The 12211-nt window shown below is 32.5% G+C and overlaps 2 protein-coding genes across 2 annotated transcripts; both read left to right on the plus strand.

Moving 5' to 3' along the window:
- The first annotated feature begins 5531 nt into the window (after positions 1-5531).
- Positions 5532-8234, plus strand: LOC139871788 (D-3-phosphoglycerate dehydrogenase 1, chloroplastic-like). The gene is made up of 5 exons (XM_071859516.1): positions 5532-6151; positions 6611-6987; positions 7085-7195; positions 7271-7366; positions 7456-8234. The coding sequence occupies exons 1-5, from the start codon at positions 5611-5613 to the stop codon at positions 8125-8127; spliced, it is 1797 nt and encodes a 598-aa protein (XP_071715617.1). The 5' UTR covers positions 5532-5610; the 3' UTR covers positions 8128-8234.
- Positions 8235-10694: 2460 nt separating this feature from the next.
- On the plus strand, positions 10695-12098 carry LOC139871170 (uncharacterized). Its single transcript, XM_071858907.1, has 4 exons — positions 10695-10723; positions 10867-10910; positions 11174-11469; positions 11532-12098. Exons 1-4 carry the CDS (start codon positions 10695-10697, stop codon positions 12096-12098), a joined length of 936 nt encoding a protein of 311 aa, XP_071715008.1.
- Positions 12099-12211: the final 113 nt, after the last annotated feature.

The raw sequence follows: 12211 nt of genomic DNA on the forward strand, positions 1-12211 counted from the left end.
TAAAATCTTTTCGGTATAAGTTGTTTGATGTATAAGTAAGTCATTAGTTATATGCTCAATATGTAAATCAACGTAATACTTGATTTTTTTTTATTTTAAAATCTTTCTTTAGAAGTTGAATGGCTTCATAGATTTTTTTATTTAAGATAATTGATATAAACAGCTATGATCACATATCCGAACATTGTTTTTATAAAACACACGTGCAAATAAGTTTATATGTATACCCTTTTCTTATCAAGTAGTAATTTAATCGATTATACCACATACGTCCCGATTGTATAAACCCATTTAGAAATCTTTGTGATTTAATGGAATATATTCCATTGGGTTTTGCATTAGATGCTTATGATACCTTAACCCTTCAGGTATATTCATATATATATATATATCATTATTAAGTGATCCATACAGATAAGTAGTAACAACATCCATGAGATGCATTTAAATAACTACCAGGTTGATTAAGTATCTAATAAGTAATTGTATTCATTATAGGAGGATAAGTTTTTCTCCTAATTCATTTCTGGTCTTTGTGGGAAATCTTGAGTTACAAGTCAAGTTTTGCCTTGTAACTTCATTTGCACATTTCTTTTCGGATAAAAATTCATTTGTATCCCATTGTTTCACATCTTTAAAAGTGATAACGATTGATCCAAAAACTTTTCTTTTATTGAGCGATTCTAATTCAGCTCGTATTGCTCCTTTCCGTTGAGTTCAATCACGTCTATTTTGATATTCAATGACAGATTTTGGTTCCAGATCATCATCTTTATTCATGATGTCATTGTAACATTATATGAAAATATCTCATCAAGATTTTTCATTTCATTTCAGTTTCATAATATTGCATAATTTATTGCAATTTATGTATTTACATTTATCAATGTCCTCTGCAGAAGGAGTATTGATTTGTGGTTCTTCTTGAACACTTTCTTTTACCTCATTATCAGCTGATTTTCTTTTTCGAGCATTTTTATCTTTGGAACCAATTGGTCTCCCACGTTTCTGCCGTAGCAAAGACTCATAAGTGACATTATTGCCAGCTTTTGTAATTTCAATTCTAGCTGAAGCATTTACTGCTGGTATATATGATTTAGTCACTTATTTTTTGTATCTTTAAATGCATAAAGTAATTAATTTGCAAGTTCTTGCATATGCATTATATTTGAACTTTCTTTTCGCATTCTTTTGTGCGATGATCAATATTCCTTAATTGATGTTCACACCATGAAACATCATTTTATTTATATTTCATTTCTCCCCCTAATATAGGGAACAATGTTTCATTAAAGTGACAATCGACAAAACTTGCTGTAAAAACATCACCCGTCATGGGTTCAATATATCTTATGATTGAAGATGTTTCATATCTAACATATATTTCAATCCTTCTTTGAGGAACCATTTGTTGTGATTGTTCAATTAAAAATACACTGCACAACCAAATATTCTAAGATGGAAAATATTCGGTCTCCACCAAAATTAAGTTGGTAATGGAGAATATTTATAACTTACACTTGATTTAATGCGAATTAATGTCACATCATGTAAATTTACATGTTCCCATATAAATATTGAGAGTTTTGTACTCATTTCTAATTGTCTAGTTATTAGCTGTAAGCGTTTATCTATTGATTCAGCTAAACCAATTTTGTGTATGCACATGAGCAACTGGATGTTCAACAACAATCCTTGTAGACATATAATAATCATTAAAAGCTTGAGATGTTAACTCACCAGCATTATCAAGTCTCATCCTTTTAATGGTGTAATCAGAATAATGTGTTCTTAATTTAATAATTTGTGCAAGAAACTTTGCAAATGCCATATTACGGCTTGATAACACACAAACATGAGACCATGCGTTAGATGCGTCTATTAGAAAAATGGTCCACATGATGGATGAATTGGTCCATATATATACCCTTGAATTCTTTCAAGAAACATTGGTGATTATTTCTCAATGTGCTTTTCATTAATCGCCATATGTGCTTTTCATTAATCACCATATGTGTTTTTCGTTAATCACTATATGTGCTTTTCATTAATCACTATATGTGCTTTTCATTAATCACCATATGTGATTTTCATTAATCAACATATGTGCTTTTCATCATATATCATTTTCACCATATGCGCTTTTAATCATATGTGCTGCGCTTTTCGTCATATGCATTTTTCATTATATGCGCTTTTAATTATATGCGCTGCGCTTTTCATCATATGCGTTTTTTATCATATGCGCTTTTAATCATATGCGCTGCGCTTTTTATCATATGCGCTTTTTATCATATGCGCTTTTTATCATATGCGCTTTTAATCCTATGCGCTGCGCTTTTCATCATATGCGCTTTTTATCATATGCGCTTTTCGGTGCTACATATATATTTCTCATTTTCGATTATCATTGACTGATAATCATATCGATTATGATATATATCAGAGAAACTTAACAAATTTCTCTTTGATTTGGGAGAAAACAAGACATTGTTTACCAAAAAATTCGTACCATTTGGTAATATAAAATTTTGCCTTTTTCGTTCCTTATATCAAGTTTGCAAGAGCTGATATAGTATTTATAATTCCTTCATTTGATTTAAATCAATGAAATATTTCTTAGATTTGATCATAGTGTGTATGTTACTACTATCTGCAATACATAGGTCTTTACCATTTAATTGATGTTGTATTTCAGCAGGATTCATACTAAAACTTCAAATAAGATAAGCAAATAATGAGTTATATTTCAGCAAGATAATCAAATTATATTACCTGCAAACAAGTTATAATCTGAAGTACATAAAAGATAACACTTAATAAAACATATGCGTTATGGTCTAAAACCATTTATTTATGAGTGATACATAAAAAAACTAGGCATCTTAGAAAATTCAAACCATTCAAGTCTCAAGGTAGCTCAGGGTTAATTTAATCAAGATTTGTCAACAGATTCACTCTCGTTTTCTTTTCTTTTGGGACTTATTTGTAGAGCTAAACAAGATGTTCATGTATTCAAGAAATACTAGACTGATGATCCACGTTACCAGATCATTAATAAGAATCTTCGGAATTCTTATAAGAGCGTCTACTAATATCTTTAATTTTATTCTTTCATGGATCACCGTTATTATTATTATTTTTTTGATAATTAATATCGTATCTATCTTTGAGTATTTTCCATAATACACTTGGATTTTCGATCATATAATATGTAGATTCTAAGGACTCGTCAATATGTTTGCTAAGAAAAATACTTACTATTGCTTTCTCTTGTTCGGAATAATTGTTATTTTCATTCAGGGTTTCTAAAATACCGTTTGATTCGAGATGTTTTTCTACATTCATAACTCATGTTAAGTAGTTGTTCCCACTTGTTCTAAATGAGCAAATTTAAGCCTTTTCAAATTTGACATTTTCTATTATCAAAAAGATGAATAACTTAAATCATAATCATAATCAACTTCTATTCATAGACAAATAATAAAATGAAATTAGAATCATTTTAAATTCATAAGTAGCAAACAACAGAATAATGGTATGATTACAAATAATAAAACCACAAGGGCAAGATAGAATATAGGTTCACCCGGTGGTATATTAGCAACAATGTTGGTGGTATATTAGCAACAATGTTGATAGTTAATATGACCAATACAATAGGAAAAATCATCCTTGTGTGAATCATTTTTACAAAAACTTTTTGAGAGTAGTAATCTGAAAAATGAAGATTGATTTGTGAAAATGTGAAAACGGAGATGTTTATTTTATATTTGAAAAATATAGTTGTTGTAACGTCGTCAGTTGACGTTAACAACCGTTATGTATATATGACCGTTGTAACGTCGTTAGTTGACGTTAACGAATAAAGTCACTATATCAAAACGCGTATGAGTAATATAAAGGACAAGATTTTTTTTTTCTTATTTTAACTTTTAAGATTTACTTTTAATAAAAATACAAACTACTTTTTCTTATTTTAACTTTTAAGATTTACTTTTAATAAAAATACAAACTACTTTTCTTATTTTAACTTTTAAGATTTACTTTTAATAAAAATACAAAATACTTTTCTTATTTTAACTTTTAAGATTTACTTTTAATAAAAATACAAACTACTTTTTCTTATTTTAACTTTTAAGATTTACTTTTAATAAAAATACAAACTACTTTTTCTTATTTTAACTTTTAAGATTTACTTTTAATAAAAATACAAACTACTTTTCTTATTTTAACTTTTAAGATTTACTTTTAATAAAAATACAAACTACTTTTCTTATTTTTAACTTTTAAGATTTACTTTTAATAAAAATACAAACTACTTTTTCTTATTTTAACTTTTAAGATTTACTTATAATAAAAATACAAACTACTTTTTCTTATTTTAACTTTTAAGATTTACTTTTAATAAAAATACAAACTATTTTTTCTTATTTTAACTTTTAAGATTTACTTTTAAGAATAAACATTAGTATGCATGAAATAAATAATGATTAATTGCATAAGTAATCATAAATGTTAGATAACATATAAAGACCCCATCGTATTCGTATTGATCGTAATTAATCTCGACCCATGGTACCGTGTTGCCAAATGACGTGTTGCGTACATAAAGTACCGTGTTGTCAAATGACGTGTTGCGTACAATCATGAGGTCTTATTAACATAAATATAAATGTTAGTGAAGTTAATAAGAGTTAGATTACAGAAAATATAATCCAGGCGGTATAACCGACCATATATAACTTAAATAACATAAATATAAATGTTAGTGAAGTTAATAAAAGTTAGATTACAGAAATATAATTCAGGCGGTATAACCGACCATATAAAACTTAAATAACATAAATATAAATGTTAGTGAAGTTAATAAAAGTTAGATTACAGAAATATAATTCAGGCGGTATAACCGACCATATATAACTTAAATAACATAAATATAAATGTTAGTGAAGTTAATAAAAGTTAGATAATTTCTTACCTTGATTAGTGACGTGTGCTTGCTTAGATAAACCTTGATTATACGGAGCACCTCGTGCTGATAACGTGTTATATTTCAGTAGGCTTATAACTACCTTTAGTGACCTGGTTCAATATATTCAAATTGAAAGAACCAATAAAAGAGAGATGTGTTGTAGAAGATATAGGAGAGAAATAGGTTGAAGAGGTGTGATGTATTTAATGTATATGTGTTTTTTTGTAACTTACATTATGCACATATATATAGTACAAATTTTACTATCCATATTTGACTAATTACCATCCATATTTAACTACTAAATTTACAACAATATTTGTTTAATAAAAGTACGAAATTTAATTAAAATAATTTGATATAATCCATGTGCATTTATGTAGTGAGATCATTGCTGATCTTTAAAACCACGTTTTCACCACGCGCTAATCCGCACGTAACCTCAGGTTATAAACTTAAAAATATAAAAATCATATCATAAGATTTTTGTAAACATACATACAACCCACTATATATATGTCACACCAACCCCTTTGTAACGGCGTACATCAATAAAAAATAAAGAAAACAACACTAGGGGAAAGAAGGAAGACAAACACCACCACCATCACCAGCACAACCACCATAACATTTCAATGGCGGCTTCTTCTTCACTTACATCAAACCTCATTTCATCAAAATCACCAATCAAATCAACTTCCCTATCATCACTCCGATGGAAACTTCCGGTCACCGTTTCTCTCCCCCGCCACCACCACCACCACCGCCGCCCTGTATTCATCGTTTATTCAATGGACGCAAAACCAACAGTTTTAGTCGCCGAAAAACTCGGCGAAGCTGGACTTGATTTACTAAAAGATTTTGCTAACGTTGATTGTTCGTATAACTTAACTCCCGAAGAGCTGTGTACTAAGATCTCGTTATGTGATGCTTTGATTGTACGAAGTGGGACTAAAGTCAGCCGTGAAGTGTTTGAATCGTCTGGTGGTAGGCTTAAAGTTGTGGGGCGTGCTGGTGTTGGTATTGATAATGTGGATCTGGGTGCTGCTACTGAACATGGTTGCCTTGTTGTTAATGCACCCACGGCTAATACTGTTGCCGCTGCTGAACATGGGATCGCACTTTTGACTGCCATGGCTCGAAATGTTGCTCAGGCTGATGCATCTATTAAAGCTGGTTTGTGTTCTATTTTGCTGTTTATTGATTGATTTGGTGATGACATAGTAAAATGTTCTGTTTGGCATTTAGTCGAACAGGTGTTGTGCAGTGTGATTTTGCTTATTTTTGTTTGGATCTAGGTTGTATTTTTAGCAAATTCTCATATATGCCAATTTATTATTTGTTGTCTAGTATGATTTACAATTTTAATTTTAATTTTTAAAGTAGCAGCTAAATGAAATCTTTTCCAAAATTGTTGAAAATCAATAAGTTTCCAAAAAGATGTTTTTTTCCCCAAATGACGCCTTAAATATAATTTATCCGATTTTTTTTTTTTTTTTTTCATAATCGAATCAGGTAAACTTTTGATTTCAATAATTATTATACTGTTTATATTTCAATAATGCTTTAAATTAAATAATTGATAATTCATAAATAATTGATTGTGGTTTATTATTATCAATGTGTTTGAAACAGGGAAATGGCAGAGGAACAAATATGTTGGAGTGTCACTTGTCGGCAAGACTCTTGCAGTGATGGGTTTCGGTAAGGTCGGTACGGAAGTTGCTAGACGTGCAAAGGGGCTCGGTATGCATGTAATTGCACACGACCCGTACGCACCAGCTGACCGAGCTCATGCGATAGGTGTTGATTTAATGAGTTTCGATGAAGCCATATCAAAGGCCGACTTCATATCACTTCACATGCCACTAACTCCTGCTACAAATAAAGTCTTGAATGATGAAAATTTCGCAAAGATGAAAAAAGGAGTTAGAATTGTTAATGTTGCTCGTGGTGGAGTTATCGATGAAGACGCGTTAGTCAGGGCATTAGATGCTGGCATTGTAGCTCAGGTATTTTTTATATGATATTACTTTCTTTAATATTTTGTTAGCGGTTTAGGGTTATATAATTTGTGTTGTATTGTATTGTACTGTATTGTACTTTCAGGCAGCGCTCGATGTGTTCACTGTGGAGCCACCGCCACAAGATAGCAAGTTGATACACCATGAGAATGTAACTGTAACTCCTCATCTTGGTGCTAGTACCAAAGAAGCTCAGGTTCATTAGTTTTATTTTTTATTTATTTTATATATTTATATTTATAATAGAATTTAATATTTTTAATTTATGCAGGAAGGAGTGGCTATTGAAATTGCTGAGGCTGTTGTTGGGGCTCTAAGAGGTGAGCTTGCTTCGACTGCGGTCAATGCTCCTATGGTTTCTGCTGAGGTACTAGCTTTATTATCCTAATGTTTTGGTCCTTAAAATTATTATTGAGTTAAATGTTTTTTTAATATGCTGTATTCTGTTAAATGCAGGTTCTTACAGAGCTTAAACCGTATGTCACACTTGCCGAAAAACTTGGTAGGTTAGCCGTACAACTAGTAGCAGGTGGAAGTGGTGTAAAATCCGTAAAAGTCACGTACGCTTCCGCCAGAGCACCTGACGATCTCGACACAAGACTACTTCGAGCCATGGTCACCAAAGGTCTAATCGAGCCCATCTCTGATGTTTTTGTCAACTTAGTGAATGCAGATTTCACTGCTAAACAAAGAGGGGTTCGTATCAGTGAAGAACGAGTTGTCTTAGGCGGTTCACCTGAAAGCCCACTCCAAGCCATCCAAGTCCAGATCGCCAATGTTGAGTCACGGTTCGCGAGTGCAATCTCTGAAACCGGGGAGGTGACGGTTGAAGGTAAGGTTAAAGATGGGGTCCCACATTTGACGAAAGTAGGGGCGTTTGAAGTGGATGTTAGTTTAGAAGGGAATATTATTCTTTGCAGACAGGTTGACCAGCCTGGTATGATTGGAACCGTTGGGAGTATACTTGGAGAAGAAAATGTGAACGTGAGCTTCATGAGTGTTGGAAGGACTGCGCCACGTAAGCAAGCGATTATGGCTATTGGTGTTGATGAGCAACCGAGCAAGTCGGTTTTGAATAAGATTGGTGAGATCCCGGCAATCGAGGAATTTGTTTTCCTTGACTTGTAGTGATGTTTGGTGATGGCTGGTTTTGGTTTAAATCCCAGTTTTGGTGAGATTGATTGATGTTGCAAGATGAGAGGAATAATAATTAAGAATTTGTATTTTTATCATTGTGTCTGCACTAAAGTTGTGTGCTTTATTAAAGTTGCTGTGCTACTTTATGATAATATTGATTGGGTGTAAGATGTTTATTGACTTTCATAAGCTTCTTAGTCCAAGAATGTCGTTTTATTCGTTAAATCAAGATACTGCTTCTACAACATTGCTTAAAGCTTACAAAACCCTAAAATCTTCTACTTGCTTAACATTCGAGCAAGCAACGTTCAAGTTGCCAAAACAAACTGAATTACAAGCAACATTTGTGGATCATTCTTCCATGGATCGAGTTCCAGTTGCTGCTTTAGATTTCTTCTTCGATTTTCGTTTCTTCCCAGCATCTTTTTTCTTGTGTGGGGGTTTATCAACCGAAACAGGTTGTGTACTTTGTAAATGTTGGTGTAAGGCTGCCAATGGATCGGCTTTATAAACAGGATCGTTAAGAACTGTTTTTAATTGATTCACTCTTTCAGTCTGATAAAATTAATATTAATTTAGTATAGTATTAATTAGGAACAATTACAAATAAAACAGATTAAAACATAAGAATTTTCAGGTTCAATCCCCACCGACCTCACTTTGAGGCCTTGCCTTTCAAAAAAAAAAAAAAAAAAAAATAAAAAAATTTCTAATTAGTTTTTAGATCACTTACACAAGTTTTTGCCTTGTTTTACTAGTAACCTTGAAATCGGCAGGAGTTGGTTGTTTGGAAGGCCTCAGGTCGGGTAGAAACTCAGCCAGGGACGACAGATTGTATGCTTGCAATTTCTTCTGTCTGGTTCTTAGTTTCCTTTTCTGGTATGCAATAAAACTCTTTTAGCACCTTGGTTTCTTTCAATATAGCAACCTATATGTCACAAAACTGCACAGTCTGCACTTAAATTTATCGACTTATCGTTTAACAAAGGGTTGTGGCATCTCGTGTTAAATAGCATATCCGTATGTATAACTTTTAGACTACTTCCAAAGTTTAACGACAGAAGAATGTGAATTCTAAACTTCATAAACGACAATCATAAAATATTAAGATTCGAAATCAAGTGGCATTATTTACATATCATAAGCAAGTGAATGAGGTTCATTTTTGTTACAATTAAGAAAACATAGAGGAGATTAATCAAAGAGAAGATAAACAAACCTTCTTGATTGCCTTTTGAGCACCTAAAGCAACTTTATCTTTAACCTCTGCAAAATCAAACCCAAATTATTATTATAAAATGCCTAAATTTCGATTAAAGAAACAATGCAAGAGTTAATAAAATTTTAATTGGTAATACATTAACATCATTACAAATTAAGCAAAGCAAAAAACAGAGTTAATATCTAAGTTTCAGGTCAATGGATCACACGTGAGAAATATACATTAATACAACAAATTTAAAACATTGAAGCAATGCGTATTGCTTACTAGCATAGAACTCGAGCTTCTTCTCAAATTTGCTTGGATTCATCTTTTCTGATAAAAATAAAAAACAAACGCTTACTTAAATACAAATTGAAATGATTTTTTGATACATTGAAATACTCAATAATGGATTAAATTGATAGTAAGTACGGTGCACTAGTCTTCCCCATCAGTGAAGATTTAGAAATCACCAGCAAATACTTGTGGAAAACACTAAAATTTTCGAGGCAGAAGAAAGACTATTACGTCAGCGCTGACAGTACACAAACACAAGTCGCATATTATTGGGCTTAAGCCCAAACCAACATGGACAATACTAACTTGAAGTCTACTTGACCACTACTTTTTGAGTTCCCAAAGGAAACCTCATTTGCAAGAGCCACATTGAGTTTCGAGTAAAACTCATGAGTGATGAGCCTTCGAATGGCAAGACTCGTAAATGGGTGAATTGCGTATATTGGCATCCCTTCGGTCAAGAATTCATTTTTAATTCGATCTTGGACGTTACCAAAATTCAAATCTGGGTCTCCTGCAACGAATAAAAGAAAAGATGTAAAGTTATTTTACATCCTTAATATATAAATGCATTTAAGTAAAAAATTAAATAAAAGGTAAGGAGAAAATTTGTAAATTTGAAAAACGTAATTGTGATAATGATGTTTTTGTATTGCGTATACTTTTCCGAAGATGTTAAAATTTGAAACTATTTTAGCAAACGGAAGTTGACATGTGACTTTATTGAACTTTTATATGCATAAATAAAACGATAAAATTACGCGGTTAATCTCTAATTTTTTTTTAAAAAAAGCAAGAGTGGACTTAAAGTTATCTTTCAACGAGGGTGTCCCGGACGCTTGCATATTGGTTTTAAGAGCACTGGGAGTGGTGACTGAGGTCACTTGACATGTCAGGCGTGACTTGTTGAGTCAGAAAAAGTGGGGAGTGGTGACCTATGTCAGTTAGTGTGTTAGTTAGTGTGTTAAAATAATATTTTATTATATTTAATAAATTATCCCTTTGAAAAAAAAAGAAAAAAGAAAAATGGGTAACCTCCGTCGCCCCTGCGACTGACATGGGGTTTTTTTGGGAGACTGACATGAGGTAATATGGAGTGGGGAGTGGGGAGACTTGTGACTAGGGGGGGACGGAGCAAGTGACAAGCTCCACTCCCATTGCTCTAATTTTGATTTTAGATTCAAGTTGTATTCTGGATTTTTTTTTTTTTTTTAGTTGTTTGATTATAGATTCGTCACATATGTCACCACTGAACGGGATTTGGCTGACGACTGTTAAAGTTAGGGACTAATCGGATAATATGTGCAATCGGTCGGGGGATTCGTGTCAAAAAGGAAATTTAAGCCCATACTTGAAATTCTAAAAGTTTTAAGAATCAATCACATAACTTTGTCAATCAATGTATAGAAAATTATAAAAGACTCTGTACAAACGAAAATACATACATATATATACTCAAAAAAAAAATTAATCTTTGTTGTAAAAAAAGTTAAAAAAAAAACGTTTTATTTTATTGAAATATATATGAGTAAATAGATAAAGTTCTCTCAACCATATTGAAATCTACATGCTTTAATGGGTTAATTAAAGTTCCACTCCTAGGAAAGAGATTTACAAGAGTTAGTGACGATGGTTTGAAGTTTAGTAAATTGAATAGGTTTCTAGTATCTATTCAATTTGCTCAACTTTGGGACGATTTTAGTGTTATTTCAATAGACAGGAAATTGTCAGATCACTCTCCGCTTCTCCTTAGAAATGGTAGCGCTGACTTCGGGCCCAAACCCATTCGTATATTCGATTCGTGGCTAGATGAAAAGGGGGTTGAGGATATTGTATCCGAGGCCTGGAATAAACAGGTTCCCTTTAATAACATGATGTTCTCTGTCTGATCAAGCTTAAAAATGTCAAAGAAAGTCTGCAGGCTTGGAGTAAAGGCTCAGTTGGTAAACTTGATGAGGAAATCAAGCAACTTATAGATGAATGCAATCAGTTGGAAAAAGATGCTGAACAGAGGGATTTGAATGATAATGAGAGACAAACATGGTTGCAGGCTAGGGGTAAATGGATCGAGAAGGACAGGAACAAAAGGAATATATTGCGTCAAAAAGCTAGGCTCAATTGGTCGGTTGAGGGGGATGAAAACTCGAAATTCTTCCATTCGATTATCAAAAGAAGAAATAATAAGAATAACATAAGGGGTTTATATGTTAATGGCTGCTGGCAGGGAGACCCATTTCAAATCAAAGAAGAAGTATTCAGACACTTTAAAACGTTTTATGAGGATCACGATAGTAGGGGATTCAATTTTAGAGGATTTGAAACGGCTCGAATTTCTCAGGAAGAGGCAGCATTCCTGGAACGTCCCTTCAGTGAGGAGGAAGTGTGGGAAGCTGTTAAAAGTTGTGGTACGTCTAAAGCACTGGATTTAATTTTAAGTTGTTTCGAAAATTTTGGGGGTTGATAAAGGGAGATTTATTCACGGTACTACATTGGTTTTGGGATCAGGGAGAAATCACAAAGCGGTGTAATGCCTCCATTATTACTCTTATACCTAAAATCATAGATCCAATCTCT

Source organism: Rutidosis leptorrhynchoides, chromosome 10, assembly GCF_046630445.1.
Source record: "Rutidosis leptorrhynchoides isolate AG116_Rl617_1_P2 chromosome 10, CSIRO_AGI_Rlap_v1, whole genome shotgun sequence".
Taxonomy (NCBI): domain Eukaryota; kingdom Viridiplantae; phylum Streptophyta; class Magnoliopsida; order Asterales; family Asteraceae; genus Rutidosis; species Rutidosis leptorrhynchoides.